Genomic DNA, 22,323 nt, shown 5'->3' with positions numbered 1-22,323 from the left:
TCGCTTGTTGCTTTCTTGCCGTCGTCTTGTGCTGTGATGGAAGGTTTGAGTAAGTGCGCGTGTCAGGTGACGTGCGTCAGGACGTGAGCTCATGCAGCCAAACAGAAACATGAACAAGACGTCTTTGTTTAGCACCCGCCCCGCCTAAAAACACTTAAAAAGGTGCTTAATGAGCTTTCAAAAAAACAAAAAACTTTTTCTTATGGCGGTCCCACAAGACTTCAAAAAAGTTTGACCACAAACGCGAGTCAGTCTGTGAAGGCCACGTTGTTCTCGGCCATCATGCAGGAAGTGTGCAACTTTGTTTCGATGGCAAACAGGAAGCGGAATGTTCCGAACGGGCCAGCCGAGCTTTGCACGTTGGCTGCTTGTTTGGGAATTTTCAACATTTCAAATGTGGATTTATTAAGGATTAAGAATCTTTCAAATGCACGAATTTGAAAGAAAGGATTTGTGGCCATAAGGAAGCACTTTCGCATATCGAGCAAGATTTCTTTTAAATAAAAATGCATACTGAATAGCCCACAAGTGAAAAAACAGAAAACAACAAGCAAAACTTGTACTGAACTTGCCGTTTGCAAAATTAATAAATCAACACGGCCTCATGGCCTTCACGTGTCCTGGCAACCGATGACGAATGACCCCGTCAGGTGTGTGGCTGCTTTTATAATTCATGCAGAGCCGAGACCATTGGTTTTCAAATGGGCTCACAAACGTTCCAATTCCCTCAATCAGCCTTTTTGAGACTGCAACCATGCTCGCCACCTGTCAATCACTCTCATTGTTCTTTGTGCACACGTTGTGAGATTTAGTGGAGGGCGGAGGACGTTTTTAGGAGCCTTTCAGTAATGATTTATGAGTTTCTTTTCAAAAAAGATTCCATAGAAACCTGGCTAATGGCTAATAATAACTACTGGTTTGAATGGACAATCTAGTTGAAAACAGAAATGTTTCAAACTTCCTAGCGACAAGAAAAACAGTTGGCAAATGTCTTTGCAACCATTTGTGACCTTGAACAAACACGGACTAAAATTTGCTACCCTTACAAACACTCGCTAACGCTAAAAGAGAACCCCCCCCCCCAAATAATCCTCTTCTTATCCGTGCAATGCACACGTGGCCCTTCTCCCTGACTTCTTGGTACAAGCGTACGCTACGCAGTTTGCCACTTTCTCCTTCGAGACCGTCACGAAGGTGAAAACGCTGCAAATCAAATCAACTTTTGGCAAGCAGCAACGTAAGATGGCCGCCGGTGGCTTCACTTTTTGTGATGGTGAGTAAATGCCATAAACATCCATGGCTTGTGGCTGTGTTAGCGTGCTTCCACATGATTGTGTGTTTAGTGTGCGCAGCGCAACGCAAAGTGTGTGTGCGTGTGCGTGCGTGTGCGCGCGCATAAAAAGACTTATGAGGCTTTCCTTCAGTTTTTTTTGTTTTTTTTACCCCAGCCTTCCTTGCATCATCGCTGAGACACGCGGGGAGACGCTGGCCGTGTTGACTTGTTATTTACGGCCGCTCGCGAGCTGCACCAGGACGGCTGGGGAACGCCACAAAGGAGGGCGGCCATGGCAGGAGTGGGCGTTTTCTGACAAAACGTTTATGTTGGACCCGAGCCCAAGCGGCTTCACTGCTTTCAATTAAATTCCTCTCCCGCTCTACAACTCTCAAAGTCTCGCTCGAGAGCGGCAGAGACAGCACGCCGCTGAAGAACCGAACCCTTTCGGAAGCAGAGCTTCTTCGTCTCCTTCTTCGTCTCCTTCTTCGTCTCCTTCTTCGTCTCCTTCTTCGTCTCCTTCTTCGTCTCCTTCTTCGTCTCCTTCTTCGTCTCCTTCTTCGTCTCCTTCTTCGTCTCCTTCTTCTGGTGCTGCTTGGGAACCAGACCCCGTTCTGGTCCTCATCCTTCTTCTGGTTCGGATGTTGCCAATCTTGTCCTTCTGAGGAGTCCCCAAAGTGGTCATGCTGCGCGTGAGGCTCGTCTTCATCCTGTCATCCCTGGTGGTCTCTTTCTCCCTGGCGGCCCACGGCCAGTCGGTCGGCGTCCCGGGCGCGGCCCCCGGAGGGGCGGATAGGGTGCAGGTGATGTTCACGCCCACCATCTGCAAGGTGCGCTGCAGCCAGCAGCGTTGCGTCAATCACTGCCAGCGCGGCAACGTGACGACCCTGTTCAGCGGCCCGGCGGCAGGACGGACCATCGGAGACGGCTTCAGAGTCTGTGAGTCGCTTTGGCAGCCGATTGACACGATCGGCATTTTATTGCAAACGTCTCGTCCAAACAATGCTAATTAGCCGAGCTCGTAACGACGCATCGTTGAACCCGTGCGGTTATAAACCAACTCCAATCACTGACTTGCGAATGCACGCACACATTGTGACGCCAGTCAAGTTGTGGACAAACTCAAACGTGTTACCGTCTTTAGCGTGGGTCTTAAACGTAGCCTAGTTCAAATTCAACTGCACTAGTAAACTGTAAGGGAAGAAACACACAGGTGGACGTGGTTAGACATAACGAGACGAGGGGAAAGACGAAGAACGCAAAACACTGAACACTCAGACAACAAAAAACATGAACACCCAAAATCAAACCAGAACCCAAAGCCACAGAACCAAAACGTGACGAGTAGCACACTGTGACAGGTGTGTCAACAAAAGCATACATTTTCCTCACTGGAAACTTGTAGTTGTTCTACTATTGCACTAGTAGCACAGTCATTTCACTAGTGCACCCTATTTGTTCTACTAGTAGAATGACTAGGGCGCGGCACGTTGATGTGCACTAGTAGACAACTGCATGCTACTAGTGACAAAATGCAATTGTACGAGTCAACAACTAGTCCACATTTGCCTCACTGATAAAATGTTTTACTAGTGCACAGAATTGTCATACAGCATTGGAAGGCAGTAGAGCAAAAAAAACAACAACTTGTAAGACCTTCGTCGTTCTACTAGTGCTCTGACTCGTACTACTAGTACTAGTGAGGGCAAAGATTGTACTAGTACATAGACCAAAATTTGAGATGCAACAAACACTCAAGCGCCTTTCCCGAGTGCATTATCTGCTCGTTAGCAGCACTTCCTGTCTGGCCAGGAAGTGGGAAGTGCGTGCGTGTGCGCGCGGCTGCTTTCGTTCAACACGTTTCTCACAGTGTTTTGCTTTATGACAGCCGTGTGAGAAAAAACGCATTCAATGCAAAACTTTCACTGACAACATCCACGGGACTTGAAAGCCGACTTTTTAATCCAAACCCCGATTTGAAACCTTATTTAAATACTAGTTTGAAATGATAACCCTTACTTTGAAGTCTCATGCCTTGTTTGAAACCCTAAAGTTCAAACTGCTTGCAACCCTAATTTGAAGATTGGCTTGACTTTGACAAATCCTGGCCGCTAACTGTACTTTGAATCCTTAACTCTGGCTTTCGACCACAGAACCTGACCTGAAACTGGATGCTTTCAAACCCTACCCGGGCTTCAAAACACAAATGCCGGCTTTAAACCTTAATCTGAAACCCTCACCTCTTTCAAACCCCAATTAAGGCTTGTAAGCCTAATTTAAAGTCCTGTTTCTTCAAAACCGTGACCCAAAGGTTTTAAAGTTAGGGTTTCAACCAAGTCATTGTTTGGGATTCAAAATGGGCTCTCATGGTTTCGCAGTAGCGTATCACGCCTGGCTTCGGGTTCCAAACGTGTTGTGCTTTGAAAGTCGGGTTTCAAGCCAGGTTGCCGCCTTGACCTCACGTGCTGATGATGCAAACGTGTCTTTGTGTAGTTGTGTGTCGTTTGCTGTGTAAGAACGGAGGTGTGTGTCTGCTGAAGGATCGATGCCTCTGCCCCTCAAACTTTACCGGAAAGTTCTGCCAGATTCTCGTCGCCTCCTCGCAAGCCGCGCCCTCCTCCTCCTCGCCCAATGAGATCGTCAAGCCCCCCCGTCTGTCCGTCATGGCGCCCGTTATGGACCTGACCCGGTCTGAGTTTCTTCTGCCATTGGGGGGTCCAGACCAGGACTTGGCAGGTGCTGAGTCCGTCCTTTGAGGTTCCAAAACAGTTTGAAACCCTACTTTGAAGTCCAAATTCTTGTTCCCAGGTGCACCTGGAGCATCCCTGGTGAAGGTGAGGGTGCAGCACCCGCCTGAAGCCAGCGTGAAGGTCCATCAGGTGATGAAGGTCCGAGCTCCGATTTCCACGTTTGGAATACCCGTTAGCTGTCGCTCACCGCTTGTGCCTTCAGGTTTCAGGATTCATGCCGGCGCCGGCGCCGCTCTCGTCCGGCACGCTGTCCGGGTCGGCGGGGGCTCCGGCGCCGAGGACGCGGGGGGACGTACAGGCCCGGTCGCCGGTGGAGGGCGGCATCCGGGCCCAGGCGCTCGGGGGCGACGGCGTCTACGGCCAACACGCCGGCTTCAAGTACTGCTTCAGGGAGGTTAAAGACGGACAGGTGAGTGATGGTGAGCACTCACAACACTTGAAACCATATTTTGTTTTGCTTTTAAACATTTGGCCCACATTATACCAAAATGTTTGAAACTGAAGTGAAAAAACATTGCTTATTTGCTTAACTTTTATGAGTCGTTATGTGTGAAGTGCATTATTTAGGTTTGGCCTTCGTATTGAATTGAACATGCGCAAGTCGATACCCTATTGCATTATGGGAAAATATGCTATGTTTATAGCATTTAGCCTACAATTATGTTCAAACGTCCTCGCAAGTATGTTTGAACATGTTTGCGAATACAATTTCAAATCTTAATGATTTCCTGTTGAGTAATCTTTGAAAAAATAGTGAGCACCCCCCCCCCCCCCCACACACACACAAACCCCCCACCTCGCCCCAGGCCTTATGCTAACTGCCTACAACAAGCTGTATGTGTCTAATGTGTACGTATACCGTATAGTTTATACAGTAGTCTGCTGGCGAGATGGGAGGAGCAAGATGGCCGCCCCGTGGCTTCAACGGCTTGCACGGGCGTGTGCGTGCCATCGGCTTTCCGGCGGTCATATATTCAGATCAGTGGCTGTTCCACACCGCCATTTGTGTTCAAAATACCAGTTTCTTAAACGGTTGTGAAACAATACTTATCAATGCTAGCATGTAGCCTGGTAACACATTAGCATGCCAACGGCATTTTCCATTGATGTGATGTATGAACTATGAAGCTTGCCAGAGCTGTTCTGAAGGCAACGTAGCTCACTTGTCTTAAATGTCAACATGTCAATCTCTTAGTTTTATGTTTAGTTTCCGTGGCGGCGATAAACAACTTGAATCTCCTTTTTGAAGGAAATGTTCACAATTTGCCTGTTTTTTGTCTGGAAACACGTGTGCTGCCGCGCACCTCCGAGGATCGGGTCTTAATGGGAACCAGAAGGACTCGTCGTGTCCTAAACTGGAAACACTTCCTTGCATGCACGCACGCTTTTGAGCCGTCCACCAAAATTGCACCCGGTAACGATGTATGACCTCCACCAATGACGTTTGTTGAGGACCAATAAATAATTATACAGCAACTAAATCCTTAAAGGTGAAGTCAACCCCCAAAATCTTCTTGACAATAAAATGTTCAATGCAGCCACACGAGTCGTCCAAACACAGCATCGTGCTTAATGGTGTTAGTGGAATTTAGGTTAAGCGTCTAAATGCGGCCAATTTGAGCCATCTCGGCCGGGGCAGCCATTTTGCCACTTGCTGTCACCTGAAAATGACATCACAGTTGCTCAGGTAAGGTCCAATCACGGCTCAGCTTCAGAAAAAAGGTGAGCCGTGATTGTCATAAAGGTGAAAAGGGATCTTCAATATTCATTCATCCGCTTCCGTAATTTTTTGACATTGTTTTGTAAATGTTAAAACCATAGTTATTCTCGAGCAAATCTAATTTCCTTTGAATAGAATAAATGGCGGTTTTATATGAATTGACCTTCCAAACGTCTCCAAACGAGCTGAAAGCGTTTGTCAAGTGCAACAAGACCTGCAGCAGATCACAAGTGGCGGCTTGTTATTGACGTTTGCGTGTCCGTACAGTGCAGTTCTCCTCTGCCGGGCCTGCGGAGCAAAGAGATGTGCTGCCGAGGTCTGGGAAAGGCTTGGGGCTCCAGCGACTGCGCCCTTTGCCCCCCGCACGCAGGTCAGCACGCCGCTCGCAAGCAAACACAAACACGCATGCCGTGATCCCGGATCACTCAAATATTTGCAAAGATCCCACCGGGACGGGCTTACATAACAGCGCCCACACACACACACACGTTTGTTTTACTATCTTTGTGGGGCCACCTCATTGACATCATGCATTTCCTAGCCCCTCCCCCTAACCCCAACCATCAAAAATGATTAGCTACCCCTATTTCTTACCCTAACATCAACCACAACCCAATTCAAACCTAAACTCTAAAACCAAGTCTTGACCCTCAAAAGAGGTCTTGAGTTGTCAGGACCGGCCAAAATGTCCTCACTTCACAAAAATGTCCTCTGTTGGTTAAAGACGTATTTTGGTCCTCACAATGTAGTATGTACAAGTACACACATTCTGAAATGTGTTCTTCTTGAGGGCATGACTTGAATGGTAGCAGAGGCGTGGAATTGACACCATCAACCCCCCCCCCCCCCACCCCCCTGCTGCCGTTCAATAAATGTCATCAAAAATGGATTTGATGGATTTGCTTTCCTCGTGTGCGTCTTCACAAGCTTGTTGCGCAATCACCCGTCATGAAATTGTGACTCAGCAGGTCCAAACAACAGCAGCTGTCCTTTTGGCTTTCAACCAAGCAATGGAACCAAATGCGTCGGTGAGTTTTTATTATTATTAATAACACTAATTAGTATTATCAGGTTTGGCTAATAATAATAACCGCTGCCTCCAGGATCCTAAAAAAAAGAGTGGAAATGCCTTCTATCCTGTTGATTGAAGTGAGCAAACGAGCGAGTAAAGAGTGCGCGGCCTGCATTTGTGCGTAGATGTGAACGAGTGCCTGCGGCCGGGCCTTTGTGAGAACGGCGTGTGCGTCAACACGGCGGGAAGTTACAGTTGCGTTTGCAAGACGGGCTTCATCTTGGATGCCTCGCATGGACTCTGCATCTGTAAGTAAAGCGACGAGGCTCACTTAAGCCAAAGCAAACCCGGCCGCCTCCTGTCCTGCTCCCGATGCGTGTGTTCGCCACATCGGTTCTGTTTACACGCCGCCATACATGTGAGTTTTGGCACAATAAGACGCAGCCCAGTCAATAGACGTGCCTTTTGCTCTGCTCTGATTGGTTCTTTGGCTGTCCGTTTACCTGGGTTCGGCCCGCCTCACAAATGCGCTTGATGGCGACTGTGTCCCGACCCACTCGTCTGTGGTTAATTATTGCTTAATATGCCACAGACGTGCTGCTTTGGCCCACTTGAGATCCAATTCGGGTAAAAGTGAAATCAAACGAGTCGAGTTTGACAGTCCTGCTCGAAATGTCCTCTCTTGTGTGCTGCGCAGCCCAGAGTGTGATATCCGAGGTGAAGGGTCAGTGCCACCGGGTCCTGGGTTCAGGTCTGGGCCCGTCCTCCTGCTCGCTGCCCATCCTCAGGAACATCACTAAGCAGATCTGCTGCTGCAGCCGAGTCGGCAAGGCCTGGGGGGCCCGATGCCAGCGCTGCCCCTACTTCGGCTCGGGTGAGTCCACGCTCCCGTCGAGGGTGCGGGAGGGGCTTCGAGTGGAGGCAGGGATATTATTTGTCATGACGATACAGGAAGTTGTACAACATGTCTACAGAAAGACGAAATCCGCCATTTGCAGATTTAGGATCGACTTCCAACCGTTTCAAATAATACTAACACCACAAGGTCAGACAATAAAATGAGTTGAGGATTTGTGCTCTTCCAGCGGCTTTCAAGGAAATCTGTCCCGCCGGTCCGGGCTACCACTACTCCGCCTCCGTCCTGCAGTTCAGCCAGAGAGCTGCAGATCAACTGGGCACCCGCGGAGCTCAGCTGCTAACCGACGACCAGCAGCCGCACCGCGGTACGAGCTCCGCATCTCGGCACAAACCCTCCCCCAGCCGCCCCGGTCCGCCTCCACCTCGCCTGGCCGCCAGCCCGCCTCCGCCGACACCTGTCAACCCCGGGAGCACCGCCCGGCAAAGACCTCAAAGCCCGGACAGGCCCGCGGTCCGGCCCAACCGCCCCAAGCCGACCACGTCTCCTGTAAGATCGCCACCGCCATCCGGTGAGAGTCGAGGTACAGGCGGCAACCAGCGAACCGTGGGCAGTCAGGGCACAAGTCACAACCAAGTCACTGACACGAACCGAGGCATCACAAGGAATCAGGGCTTCGGTCAGAACCGAAACACGAGCAGAAGCCAAGGCTCGAGTCAGAACCGAAACACTAGCTGGGAGCAAAGCATTGGTGGCAGTCAAGATAAGACCCGGAACCCCGCAACGGGCCGAAGCCAAATCCCCAGTGGGCGCCAAGACACGAGAGGAGGTCAAGGGTCCAGGATCAGCCAAAGCTCTAGTGAAAGTCAAGTCACCAATCGGAACCAAGGCGACAGTCAGAACCAAGGCAGAAACCAAGTCACCAATCGGAACCAAGGAGACAGTCAGAACCAAGGCAGAAACCAAGTCACCAATCGGAACCAAGGCGCAAGTGGGAGCCAAGGTACCCGACAAATTGTCCGATTGGAGCAGGCAGGAACAGGGACGTTTCTTTCACAATGAACGACAGATGCCTTGTCTGTGTTTGCGGAAGGAGGAGACTCCCTCCCTGAACCGAGCCCACGGATCCCCGAGCAAGACCCCGGGCCCGGCGGACATCTCGTCCCTCCCAAGAAGCCACTGACGACCACGCGTAAGTCCTCCAAACGGCGTCTGAAACATTTTCAAGACCGGCTCATTGATACATTTGTGTGTGCGCGTGCGCAGCAGCGCCGGCCGTGTGTGAGAGCAAACCCAACGCGTGTGGCGGCGGTCGCTGCGTGGATCAGCCGGGAGGCGAACACACCTGCGTGTGCCATCAAGGCTACCAGGCCAACAGCCAGCACACGCACTGCCAGGGTCAGCAAACACACGCGAGACGGGTTTTGGGGCTGCATGCGGTTCCATGAGTGACACAAATATGTCGTATATGTTTGTGTTCATCAAACGTTCAACGGTCCTTGTGTCTACGTACATGCCGATGCGAGGTCGTGTTCATTTTATTCGCCGTTTTTCAATTTAGTCCAGTTTCAATCACGCTTTATCATACTTATTCAACCTCATCTCGGTTTTATTTTGTCCAATTTTAGTCCCAAGAAAACATCATTTTGTTTGTCCAGTTTTAATCAACAAAAACTGTCAACAATCATGTTGAACATTTCGGATCGAAAACTATTTCACATCAAATTTTCTCTCATCTTTTTGATGAAAAACAACTTGACGCACAATGACAGTATATCAACAAGTGGCTACTATGGCTACGAACGAGCTAGTAAGTTAGCCAGCATCAGTTAGCGGATGAATTAGCATTATTGTTGGAACATTATAGTCGTTGGATTAATAATTTTTTGTATTTATCTTTTACCTTTCACCGTGATTCCACCTCCTGTTTGCGCATGTTGCACTTGCTAGCTGCAGCTTTGAAAGGGGGTGTGTCACTGTGTGTCACATGACAGATAAGCAGAGAAAAGATTTGACAAAATCATGTTATTTTCGTCTCATTTTTGTTCATGAATTAACATTTCCGTAGATTTTAATGCAGTTTTGCACTAGCATATACACCCATCATAGGCATGTACGTAGACACTTAGCATGGACACAAGGACAGTTCAACGTTTGATGAACACAGACATATGTCACGTCACACGCCCATAGACGTAAGACAGACGCAACAACATCTTTTTGGCACTCATAGAACCGCGTGCGTGCGTGCGCGTGTGTGTGTGTGTGTGTAGATGTGAATGAGTGTGTTGCGACTGGAGGTGTGTGTGCTCCAGGCGAGTGCGTCAACTTTGCAGGCAGCTACCGATGTGTTTGTCCGTCCGGATTCAAGACAGACGCTCGGAAGACTCGCTGTCAAGGTGACATCCTGTCCACATTTTATTCGTATGTGGCTAACGAGGCTAGCATCGCTAACATGGCTAATGTGGCTGTTGTGGCTTACATTGCTAATGCTTAAGTGCTTAGCATGGCTAATATCAGCAACATTGTTTTTTTGTTTTGTTTATTGAACATATAAACAAGTAGCAGAATAAGAAAAACAAACATTTAAAAGAAGAAAGAAAAACCTTATACGATCATCAATTAATCATTTACATGTTGAAAAAGGAGTAGGAAGAAGTTAAAAACGTATCTAGTCCTACCCCTTATTCGTTGTAGGTTTTGACTTATTTCATTATGGATACAATAATAGGTTAATATATTTCAATGAAAAAAAAAGTCTAAGCCTGCTCGTGTACTCAACTGCACTTTGACCTGTTGGCCGACGTACATTTGCCAGCAGTGTATGTATGTGAAATTCATGGGCATACGCCATAATACATCTTCATACTCACATATACAATTTTCATTACACTCATACTCAAAAGTACAACATTTCTGCAATTTTACCAGCTCATGTCTGATTTAAACAACTTTGCTTTTGTTACAAGCCAAGCGTGGCCCTTTAAGAGTAGTATTATGGAGGGATAGCGTGTTGCAGTGCCGCACTTTGGCACGGGGGGGCGGTGTTGTTTCAGGGAGTGAATGAGAGCGGTGGGGGAAGCTCAAAGAAAGTGAGCGAAAAGAAAACATGCCTGTTGAGTCTCTGTACCACGGTTAAGAGTTCACTGGACAGGGAAAGAGGATTTAACACTTTGCAATATTCTTTTTTAAACTCAGCAAGTGACTTGCATCTTTTCAGGTCCGTACCAAAAATGATTCCACAAATTAAATGTTAAGTTTCTAACGTAGCTTATGTGGCTAACATGGCCAAAGTCACTGAGCTAAAATGGCTGACATTGCTCATGTGGCTAACAAGGCAATTGAAGCTAATGTCACGGCAATGGCGAATGAAGCTAACATTGCTAATGTGGTGAGTGTGATTAACACACGGACTTGTTGAATGGCCACTCGCAACTGAAGCCAGAGGGCAGCCATTTTATGTTGCCACTGTTGCTGACAACTTATGCTTAGCAATGAAATGTACATATAGCACTTTCCCCAGACTTTTTGGTACAACCGTATGTCATACATGTTGGCATTTTTGCCACGGAGGCAGAAAATAGTGTGAAAATGTTGCAGGCTATATGTTCAGGTTAGGCGGGATTAGCAAGCGGCAATGAAAATCAGTGGCTTCACTTCCACCAAAGTTAATGTTGGTCCATTCAAATGTAAGTCCGTGTTGTAATATGACTAATGTGGATACAATTGCTAACATGGTTAACGTCTCTTTTGTGGATGTCTTTGTTTAGTTAGTAGCTAACATTGCTAATGTAGCTAAGAAGGCAAATTAAGCTAATGTCAAAGCTGTGACAAACGAGACTAACAATGCTAATGTGGCTAACGTGTGTACACTTGACTAACGTGCTTTTTGTGGCTAACATGGCTAATGCGGATACCTTCACTAAAGTGGTTTATGGCCCCTCCCCCTTCCCACTGCCTCCCCCCCAGACGTAAATGAGTGTGAGGACCCCCTGCTGTGTCCTGGCCAGGAATGCGTCAACAATCGTGGCTCGTATGGCTGCGTCTCCTGTCAGCCGGGATTCGGACTTCTCAACGGACAGTGCACAGGTAAAGCCACTTCGCAGTTGTCACGGCAACATACGAGAAGATAAGATAAAATCTTCATCCGTATGTAAATCCGTCCCCCCAGACATTGACGAGTGTGTTCAAGCTCCATGCGCTAACGGGCGCTGCCAAAACTCCCCTGGAAGCTTCCGATGCCTCTGTCGCCATGGTTACCAGCTCAACAACAACAACACCACCTGTGCAGGTGACAACATCACAATTTACACAACGTGAAACACAGTCGATGATGTCATCATCGTGACATGCATGTTTGTGCATGTATGTGGGAATGTTACCTGGGCGTGTGCGCGTGTGTCCAGATGTGGACGAATGTGCCGATCCGTCTCAGTGTCCAGGTCAGATGTGTGTCAATTCTGTGGGCTCGTATCGTTGTGTGTCCTGTCGCCCGGGATACAAACTGACCGACAAACAGTGCACAGGTAACACACGTGCACAAAGACATGCGTACACACACACACACACACACACACACACACACACACACACACACACACACACACACACACACACACACACACACACACACACACACACACACACACACACACACACACACACACACACACACACACACACACACACAGAGGCGTGCACACGTATGTATGTGGCGTGTTGAACAGACTTGAACGAGTGTGAGGACGGAGCGATGTGTCCTGGCGGCCAGTGCGTCAACACAAAGGGATCCTACAAGTGTGTTGACTGTCGCCAAGGTTACCGGGCTACCAATGGAGTGTGTGAAGGTACACACAAACACACACAGGCGGTACACAACCTCACATTCACACACACATACACACCAAAACACACGCAATGACCGATTGTGGGCCAGGACATATTTACTATTAGGGCTGGGTTTAAAATAATAATAATAATAATTTAAATCTACGAATCGAATGAAATAAATTTTCCTTTTCAGAGCCTCCTATAAATCTTTAAATTGATATTTTTAATAGGATTTTCCCCAAAATTCATGTGAAAAGTGAATTTTTATTTAAAAAAAAGTAAGTATTTCATAGGGCTGGGTTTAAAAAAATCAATATCAAAGGGATTTTCCTTTTTGAGCCTAATATCGATTCATAAAACCATCATCAATTATTTTTATATCTTTTTCCCATAACTTCATAAGAAAATAGAATTTTTAAGGCGAATCTTACTGTTTTCTTGAAATTTATGTTCACATGAATTTAATGGTATTTTCTTACATTAATGAAAGACCTGACTTATTGCACTTAAAGACTATTCAGAATATTGATTTACAATTATTGAATTATTTACCCAGTTACTGCCTCCACAAAATTCTATTTGGAATTTGTTTGTAGAGTTTTTCAAGTCATGCCCTTGATCTTTAAGAAGAATTAATGTTCCATAATAAATCAATACCGATTGAATTAGAGCGAATCAAATTGAATTGAATTGGGAAAAATTGAAATTGAATGGAACTGAACCCTCGAGAATCGAAATCGAATTGATTGAGGAAATTTCACACTTACAAAAGACCCAACTTATTACACGTGAGGTCAATTCAGAAATGTTTTCACTGATGTTTGCAATGATTTAAAAAAATACTAAATTAAATATGTAAATTATAAATATATACATAAAATATATATATAAGGTTATAAGGTATATAACATAAAAATTGGCACTGCATGAAATCCTTACCGGAATGGAAAAGCAATCAAAGTGAATCGAATCAAATCTGGTCCTTGTGAATCGATTTTGTGAATCTGAATCGACACCCGGCCCGAGTCTGCATTTTCCAAACTTTGACATGGGCCTTTAAAAAAATTAAAAATAAATAATCTGATGACTGTTAAGAGATCAATTTATGGAACTGAAAATTAAACATTTACTGTTGAAACCAATCGGGTGATATTTACTTGCTTTCAATTTTCATTCACACGCTGGCCTCACCTTTTTGCACAGACGTGGACGAGTGCGCGAGCGCGTCCGCGTGCCAGGCGGAGCGCGTGTGCGTCAACACCGTCGGCTCGTTCCGCTGCGACTGTCTACCGGGCTATCGAACCTTCGGACGGGGCCGGCCGTGCAGAGGTCATTATGATGAATTGTTTTTCCGTTAAAGATTGTCCATAAGCACTGAATTTTAGCTCTGTAATTGTACATGTTCTCCGATTTCTGTAGTCCTCCGATTATCTTTGTTTGGAACCAAAATAAAACGATTGCTTTGTAAATCAATGAGAAATTTATGTTTATGAACTGTTGATTTGAAATAATGCCCCATTTTTAAATCCGGTTCATTGATTAATCGGGAAAATAATTGACAGTTTATTCGATGACTGGAATAATCGCTAGTTGACAGCATGCTGCTGCATGTGTGCGATTATTGCAACGTTGTGTGTGTGTGTGTGTGTGTGTGTGTGTGTGTGTGTGTGTGTGTGTGTGTGTGTGTGTGTGTGTGTGTGTGTGTGTGTGTGTGTGTGTGTGTGTGTGTGTGTGTGTGTGTGTGTGTGTGTGTGTGTGTAGACATTGACGAGTGCGTGGAGGAGAACTGGTGCCCTCCCACCGGAGAGTGTGTCAACACGCCAGGCTCGTTCAAGTGTGTGTGTCCTCAAGGATACGCACTCGGCGACGACAACAACCAAACGTGCATCGGTAGGTACGACTTGCCCTCTGGCGGTTGCCGCGGCGACGCGCACGGGCCATTGTAAGACGCTGTGTGACGCAGACGTGAACGAGTGCGTGAGGTCCAACGTGTGCGTCGACGGCGAGTGCGTCAACACCGAAGGATCGTTCACGTGCCGATGCCGGCTGGGATTCGCCAGCAACCCGGAAAACAACGCCTGCCTCGGTACACGCAAACGTTTACACGCATCCGTCCGTGCGTCCATCCATTTGATTTGAAAAAGATGTGACGGCCGGCGTGGATGTAAACGTGCGTGTTTGTTTTCCCAGACGTGGACGAGTGCGCGTCGTCCGGCGGCGCTTTGGTTTGCGGAGGACAACGGCGCTGCCACAACGCCATCGGCTCGTACCGCTGCCTGACTTCCTGCCAGCCGGGCTTCCGGGCCTCGGCCGACGGACGCTGTCACGGTCAGTTTGAGCATCCGACGGCCGCCTTCGACCTTGACCGACCGACGTACGTTTGCGTCTCCTCCGCCAGATGTGGACGAGTGCGCCGACGGGTCGGCCTGCGGACGGCACGCCGTCTGTCGCAACGTGGAGGGGACGTACGAGTGCTTGTGCGACCCGGGCTTCACCTCCGCGCCCGACGGGAACTCCTGTGTGGGTACGTGGCCTGAATATTTTGTTCTTTGTTTTGTTTTAATTCGAACTGTTGCAACTTTAAACTGCTCAGCTTTTTGCTATTACCATTTTTTTCCAAATTTCAAAGTCAAAGTAAAATGAAGGATTTTATCGTTTTTGTCTAATTCAAACTGCTGTTAAGAGTTTGGGGCTTTTCTATTGCCGTTGTTCACAAACTCTGAACAGACGAGCGCCTCGTCAGCCCTTACAACGCGGCGACGCGCTTCCGGGAACAACTTCAAATTAAAAGCGCTACTTGATAAGGTAAAGTTTATTTTGAAATTGGCTTTGGCTCAGCGTCAGCCCCGCGGACTGTCATGCATGCCGCCGTCAGCTTGACTGCGACTAACTCGAAATGACGAGGACTCGTTGCAGCCCGAGTATTAATAATCGTTTTTGTGCGATTGTGCCCATTTTGTAATCGTGGAGGGTAATCCTGGAAATTGAATTTCCATGAATTGCACATCCCTACTTTCAACTGCCGATCTTGTCCTTACATGCCGATCTCATTCAATTCACCTCGGCAGTCATTTGACTTTCCAAACGTGTACGGAAATAAACACCGCTGTGGGAAGACCAACGGCATGGCGACGCGTGCGGCACAACGTGCGGCTCATGAAAGCTGAGCAGGAGAAAAGGCAAAACATCCCTCATCCCTGGCGGAAAGGGGACTCCAACACACCCATCTTTCCAATCTCCTGTTTGTGTGTGCGTGTTCCAGACGAGGACGAGTGCGCGTCGGCGCCGGGCGTGTGCGGCGCGGCTCGCTGTGCCAACCTGGACGGCTCGTTCACATGCCAGTGCGACGCGCCGGGGGAAGACTTTGACGCGGACGCTGGCCGATGCGTGAGCGCGCTGCCGCCAGGTATCCGCGCACGCACGATCATTCCACTCACCTCCACTCGCACCTTTGAGCGCGATGCCCTGGCAAGTGGGCAAGGCGAGCACTTCCTGGATTGACGGCCAAACAGCCTCTCGGACGGAGGCCATTGTGTCATGCGGACATTTAAAATGGATTCTGAATTGTACTAAATGAGAATCGGTCCACTTTCTTGTTCCACCGCAGCGGCTTTCCCGATCCAGCCTTCGTCGTCGTCACCACCATCATCACCATCATCATCATCATCCTCCATCCACGCGGGCGCCTTTGAGGTGCCGGCACCCGGTCCCGGCGAGCTGCGCGAGTGCTACTTCAAGCTGAGCTCGTCGTGGTGCAGCCTGCTGGCCGCCAACATCAGCCGGCAGGAGTGCTGCTGCACCCTGGGGGAGGGCTGGGGCCTGGGATGCCGGTACCAGGCCTGCCCCCCCGCCCACTCGGGTGAGAGCCCCTTTGCTCGCCCACCTGCCGTGACGTCATCTGTGATGTGCGTGCGTGTGTGTGTGTGTGTGTGTGCGTGCAGCCGACTTCCTGTCGCTGTGTCCCAGTGGGCGAGGATACGTGACCACCGGGGAGGCCCACTTCAGCTACACAGGTGAGCACATTTATGCTTGGCTATTAGCTACGACAACGGACAGATTGGTCTCCAGGCCGTCGGTGATTGTCGGACTGCTCGCGTCCTGCAAAAAAATGGAAAATTTGAACAATTCGAGTGATGGACTAACGAAGCTTCATGAAACACTTGCCATATTTTTTGACTCCTCTAGATGGCACTAGAGATGTTGTGGAAATGAAAACAATCTCCATCTCTTTCAACCTAGAAATGACTGCATTTTGGATGCATCTGATTTGGAAGACAGAAGAAGCTTTTGTTTACTGCACCAAAAAGTCTTCTCAGTGTTTTCAAATACACAATATCCATCATTTTTAATATACCAGACCCTAAAAATCGTTTTTTGCTACCAAAAACGTATAAATTGAAATGTTGTAAGTGTCCCAAAGACGTATTTATACGTTTTAATGGGTTTTTTTGTGTGTGTTTTAAAGAAAATACGCTATAAGAAAAGAACGGGTGAAGAAATGGTCATTATTACAAAAACGGCCAGCAGGTAGCAGCAGAGTATAAGAGATCAGCCAGGGCTACGTTGCAAGAAGTTGTTTTCGCCACAGCTTAAAACTGATTGATGAGTGATGAGGAGCTATATGCTAATGCTAATTGTTGCAAAACGGAAAGAGATGAAAGAAGAGCCGCTAATCTTCCTTTTGGTCGGTTCCATGTTTTGATCGCAATAGAACAGAATATTCTGTAGGTTTTGCAAAATCTGTCCAAATCCAGTCCAACAGCCGGGAGCGAAGGGAGTTGCGTCAGTCAAAATGGCTGCCAGTCAATGACTTAATTGACTCTCTGTTGCTCTGTATTCGTTATTCTAATTGCTTATTTTCCTGTAATGTATTAAATGTCTATTTGTTTCGAGTGCGACGAATGAAGAGCATTTTTCTTGACTTGATGAAGAGCGGCCAGCGATTTGATCTCATTTCCGTTCCGCGTCTTCCATCGGTGGCTTCCAACATTCTTTAATGATCAATAATCACTCCCCCAAAAAGGTGTTGAATCGCAAGCGCACGGTTGCAAGTTGTGTTGAATGTTTTCCTTCTTTTTGTCTGTTTTTGCTTTCAGACGTGGACGAGTGCAAACGTTTCCATCCGGAGGTGTGCAAGAGCGGCGTTTGCGTCAACAACATTCCCGGCTACAATTGCTACTGCTCCGCTGGATTTGTTTACAACGTGCCGCTACTCCAGTGTGTCGGTACGCACGCGTGACATGTGACGTGACATGTGACGTGACATGTGACTTCATCGCTCTCATATTGTCAACAATGTCCTCTCAATCAATGCAAAGTGCGAAATTGGAATTCCCTTTGAATTCTCTTTCATTATTCAGTGATTTATTTTGTTTTTTGTTCCTCATTAAGGAAAAAAGTCCAATGCAAAACTTTTTGGGGGAGGCCCAAACGGATGAATGGTATTTCTGTTTAGCTGCGTGCGTGCGTGCGTGCGTGCGTGCGTGCGTGCGTGCGTGCGTGCGTGCGTGCGTGCTGTGGAAAGACATCAAAGGTCACGTGAGGGAAGCCGTTAAAGTCCTTCACACATGTTGTCATTGTCCACCTGGCGTGCGTGTTTTCCACGATGACATCATCAAGTCGCACCCTCCATTTGGATAGCCGCCGCACGCGTCATCAAGAAATCATTCGAGTGACGCTAACGGGGAAAATGACATTCATTTGATTTAATTAGCATCGCCGAGCATAAAGGTTGGACTGTCGTGCAAAGGGGGAAAAACTTGTACTTAAACTTTAGGGCCAGCTGGTGTTTTTTTTTTTTTTTTTTTAAGGAATCAGGTCAGCTGACTACTAGTGAAGCAAATCTTCAAAAAAAAAGTCAGCTAGCTCGATGCTAACATAAACGCAATAGGCAGGCTAACATGAGTTAGTCTCAACGTTGGCGTAACCAATGAAATGTAGCAACACGTACAAACAAACATGGAACGACCATTTTGGTTTCAGGACCATTTTTGGCAAAAATGACCTCGGGTCATCGACGATTTGGGCTTTGCTGGCCTGGCGGCACATAAACATGATTGGTCGTAGGTGTGTGCAATTAATGGAAATGACTCACTTTGGCGGTCCGATCCGCGGCTACAGAAGCTAGCTCTTGGGACATGGAATGTCGCCTCTGGCGGGGAACGAGCCCCGAGCCGGCGTGTGAGGCAGAGAAATTCCAACCAGACATAAGCCTGTCCATGCGTGCACTTGGCACGGGACACCCTCGGGTTCAATGTCATCGGGTGAAGAGGGGCGGAGCTGTCAACTGATCACCACCTGGTGGCGTGTTGGTTCCGATGGTGGGGGAAGATGGCGGTCGCACCTGGGAACGTCTGGCGGAATCCCCTGTCAGAAAGCATTTCGATGCCCCGCCCGACATTGAGTCCGAGTGGGTCGCGCCGATCAAAGCTGTGGCCGTAAGGTGGTCGCTGCCTGTCGCGGCGGCAATCCTCGAACCCGCTGGTGTCGGATGCCGTCAAGCTGAAGGAGGAGTCTTCTCGGACCCTTTTGGTCTGCGGGACTCCGAAAGCAGCTGACGGGAACCGGCTGGCCAAGCGGAACGCGACTTTGGCGGTCATGGGAGGAGTTTGCAATGGAGTTGTTCCGCCGTTGGTGTCTGCCGTTTTTCAAATTCAAAAGTGACACCCGAGGAAGCCCGCCAGGAACGAGCCTTTAAAAGTGCCGTCGGAAGGATTTGCTTTGGCCCGTCCGGGACGTTTGTGGGCGGGGACGCGCCATTTTCCTTCCAGCCGAGCTGCTTTTTGGCGGCATATGCAAATTCAGCGGCATGAACACCCGCTCCCGATTGGTGGGTTGCTGTCACGCTCGTTCCGGGTTGGCTGCCGCCCTCGGCTTCCTCGAGCATCACTTTTGACTTTCCTAAGGCAAACTTTTGTTTCACATCGAACCGTTGTCGACTTGGCGGGTTTCTTGTGTGTTTTTTTGATGGCTTCTTTCCTTGTCTTTCTTTTTTCCGCCGCTTTTGGTGTTTTCCTTCAGATCTGGACGAGTGCGAGCAGGTGAGCTGCGAGGGAGGCGCGTGCGTCAACACCGTGGGTTCTTATTATTGCAGCTGTCCGCCGCCTCTCGTGCTGGACAGCACGCAACAAAAGTGCGTCAACGCCTCGCACCTCACTCTCGGTAAGTCGCACCTCAGCCCAAAGGAGGAAGTGGCATCGGGGAATTGGGGAGTTTTCATTTTTGTTTTGGTCTTTAAGATGTCGTTAGTTTGAATTTGTTTTCAGGGCACTTTTGGATTCGTTTGAGCTATTTAAAAAATTCTTAGTTTGAGTTCATTTCAGTATTAGTTTTCGTTTGTTTAAAAACAAAAGTGCATTACTTGTTGTTTTGCCGCTGGCGCTAGGTTCCAAAAAGTAGTTAGCTTTATGTTTGACATTTATTATAAATGTTTTAAGGCTCTAAAAGCCCTCAGTTTATACACTTTTCTCATCCAGGCATTTCATTTCTCGCACGCTCAAACCTTCATAACTTTTATGAAATCGGTACGTTACTGTAAAAAAAGAAAAGAAAAAATGCATGCAAAATTGCACACAAACAAATCAGCAAGGCCGCGAAAAGTGAACAGCGTTCTAGCGAGGCAACACTATATTTAATAAACACCATGATAAAGTGAAAAAAGTGACATTTCGGCTGAGTGAAATTATACCAAAAACTAAAACAAAGGATATTTTCACTGATTATTGTTATTTTAAGTACGTTTTGTAAAATGTAGTTTCAGTCTGCTTTCATTCATTAAAAAGCATTTTCGTTGAAAGAAAATGTTTTTTTAAGCGTAGTTTCAGTTATTTTGTTTGTTTTCGTTAACTAAAATAATCTTGCTTGGAAGAAATTGTCAAATATTGTGATGCAGTCCAGATTGGTCAAACATTTTTGCATGAACGACAGGCCTTCAATTGGATCGGTGTCTTTAAAAAAAAAGAAAAAAAAAAAGTATTTTTCGAGAACGTGACCTTATCAAAGTGTTGTTTTTGCGCAACTTGCGCAATTCTGAAGCTGATGGGAACACAATTACTGATTTGTCCAAACATTATGACGGAGCAAGTTCATGTCATCAGTATGTTTAACAATTGATGTTGACTATATATGTGTGTGTGTGTGTGTGTGCGCGCGCGCTTGCGCTCGCAGATGAGAACTTGTCGGTGTGCTGGCAGACGGTGAGCGCCGAGCTGATGTGCCAGAGCCCCCTGCTAGGGGCGCAAGTCACCTTCAGCGACTGCTGCTGTCTGTACGGCCAAGGTTGGGGCATGGAGTGCGCGCTCTGCCCGCTAAGCCATTCCGGTAACCGCAACACAACGCTTGACCCTTGACCCTTGACCGAGATTTGCGAAAGTCCAGCTTTCAATGCGTGGCAATATTGTCTGTCGCCGGTTCTGAGCTCTTCTTTGCTTTTTTTTTTGCGAGGGGCTTCAAAACGGCACACAAAACGATCGTCCGCTTTCAACCCGAGAGCGTCACTTTGCGTTTGTCCTGCAGAAGAAAAATGTCAACATTTATTTAGCGTACCAAATATTCTCTATTTTTGTTTAAACATTTAATGGATTGTGTTCCATGGGGGGGGAAATGCTGTTTTTATGTAGCCAAATATTTCAACCCATGGACATTTTAGAGCTGTGATTTGAATACTTCGACGCCGCGATATTTCCGCTGATGACAGAATGGAATACGTGAAGAATCCAAAATTGGATTCATCCATGATCTGAAGTGATTTTGTTTCCAAGCCGCAGCTGATTTGAAAAACACGCCCTTGGGGGTCTGCGGGCGCTCGTCGCTCGTCGCTCGTCGCTCGTCGCTCGTCGCTCAGTCCCGTGATTCCGTTCTGCGTTGCTCTCGCTAGCTTTAGCTAGCTTCTTCCGCTATGTCAGCCACTGTGGCTAACTCGTGCTTGCCGGGCTGCTCGCTCACACACTCGCGCCAAACAATAATTGGCGGTAGGCTTGCGAAGTTTGGGCTCTTTAAAATCGTTGAATTACATGAGTTCACCACTAGATGGCACTAAACATGAGCCACTGTATGGAAGTTACCCTGAATTCAAAATGACATTGACAGTGTTGAGTTTGGTTCAAGTGATGATGACGACGATGATGATGATGACGACGTGTGTTGTTTCCACAGATGACTTTGGCAGCCTGTGCAGCTCTTTCCCTCCGGCCGTCTTCGCTGACCCGCCTGAACCGGAAGCGTTCGGACCCGGAAGAGGTGGAGGCACAAAGCGATGTTTTTCTTTGTTTCAGTCATTCACACGAGTGTACCTAATGTATTGTCCTTCCCTGTTGGCCCATTGACGGTTGGCAAAGCAGCTTACTGGCTCCTTACCGCCACCTATTGGTGAGGATGGTGGCCACATGCTGTGATGTTTGCTGGCACCACTTAGTGGCGAGGTGCTTTTCAATGATTGAGTTTCTCATTCGATGAATTATAAATCACAAAATCACAATTGAAAATGGATTTCATATACAAAAACCTGCAAATTATACATACAACGTGACATTTTATTAAAATTTTTTGCTTTTTCAACCCAGCACACATGACCTCAGTTTGGAGATGATCACCGTCATCATGTCTTTGTTCTTCAGCTTGGTGAAGCAGCAAGTGGCTCCTTGAGTTTATTTATACTTTGTGTCTCACCTCTCCCCCCAGGTCCGCCCTTGTTCCCCCCTGATGTCCTCCCTGCCGCCGACTATGACGACTACTCTCCAGTAGGGGGCGACGACGCCTACTCTGGGCCCCCTCGCTTTGAGTAGGAACAAACACGCACACACATGTTGGGTTTACATGTCTAGTGGGGACATCTCATTGGCATAATTCATTTCCTAGACCCGAAACCTAATTCAAACCTAAACC

General features: G+C 47.6%; 1 protein-coding gene across 3 annotated transcripts in view; it reads left to right on the top strand.

Moving 5' to 3' along the window:
• ltbp4 (latent transforming growth factor beta binding protein 4) overlaps positions 1 to 22,323 on the top strand; it is a 30,933-nt gene that overhangs the window by 6,184 nt on the left and 2,426 nt on the right. Inside the window, exons 1-29 of one of the 3 annotated variants that reach the window (XM_086081582.1) lie at positions 1,491 to 2,212; positions 3,767 to 4,009; positions 4,082 to 4,161; positions 4,226 to 4,432; positions 6,011 to 6,113; positions 6,709 to 6,771; positions 6,941 to 7,063; positions 7,453 to 7,629; positions 7,841 to 8,614; positions 8,681 to 8,803; positions 8,878 to 9,009; positions 9,885 to 10,010; positions 11,581 to 11,700; positions 11,783 to 11,902; positions 12,018 to 12,137; positions 12,339 to 12,458; positions 13,645 to 13,770; positions 14,203 to 14,331; positions 14,405 to 14,527; positions 14,632 to 14,769; positions 14,840 to 14,965; positions 15,704 to 15,847; positions 16,049 to 16,300; positions 16,383 to 16,454; positions 17,538 to 17,666; positions 19,462 to 19,602; positions 20,608 to 20,760; positions 21,595 to 21,678; positions 22,120 to 22,219. In XM_086081582.1, coding sequence (XP_085937708.1) covers positions 1,957 to 2,212; positions 3,767 to 4,009; positions 4,082 to 4,161; positions 4,226 to 4,432; positions 6,011 to 6,113; positions 6,709 to 6,771; positions 6,941 to 7,063; positions 7,453 to 7,629; positions 7,841 to 8,614; positions 8,681 to 8,803; positions 8,878 to 9,009; positions 9,885 to 10,010; positions 11,581 to 11,700; positions 11,783 to 11,902; positions 12,018 to 12,137; positions 12,339 to 12,458; positions 13,645 to 13,770; positions 14,203 to 14,331; positions 14,405 to 14,527; positions 14,632 to 14,769; positions 14,840 to 14,965; positions 15,704 to 15,847; positions 16,049 to 16,300; positions 16,383 to 16,454; positions 17,538 to 17,666; positions 19,462 to 19,602; positions 20,608 to 20,760; positions 21,595 to 21,678; positions 22,120 to 22,219 — 4,604 coding nt within the window. In that variant the 5' untranslated portion in view covers positions 1,491 to 1,956. Of the gene's footprint in view, positions 1 to 1,490; positions 2,213 to 3,766; positions 4,010 to 4,081; positions 4,162 to 4,225; positions 4,433 to 6,010; positions 6,114 to 6,708; positions 6,772 to 6,940; positions 7,064 to 7,452; positions 7,630 to 7,840; positions 8,615 to 8,680; positions 8,804 to 8,877; positions 9,010 to 9,884; positions 10,011 to 11,580; positions 11,701 to 11,782; positions 11,903 to 12,017; positions 12,138 to 12,338; positions 12,459 to 13,644; positions 13,771 to 14,202; positions 14,332 to 14,404; positions 14,528 to 14,631; positions 14,770 to 14,839; positions 14,966 to 15,703; positions 15,848 to 16,048; positions 16,301 to 16,382; positions 16,455 to 17,537; positions 17,667 to 19,461; positions 19,603 to 20,607; positions 20,761 to 21,594; positions 21,679 to 22,119; positions 22,220 to 22,323 lie in introns of those variants that run through there. The other 2 variants (XM_086081581.1, XM_086081580.1) reach the window with 2 other exon arrangements.

The sequence above is a fragment of the Leptonotus elevatus genome, chromosome 7 (genome assembly GCF_054856555.1).
Source record: "Leptonotus elevatus isolate MCC_2025b chromosome 7, RoL_Lele_1.0, whole genome shotgun sequence".
In the NCBI taxonomy this organism is placed as follows: Eukaryota; Metazoa; Chordata; class Actinopteri; order Syngnathiformes; family Syngnathidae; genus Leptonotus; species Leptonotus elevatus.
This window is presented reverse-complemented; position numbering and strand designations above follow the sequence as displayed.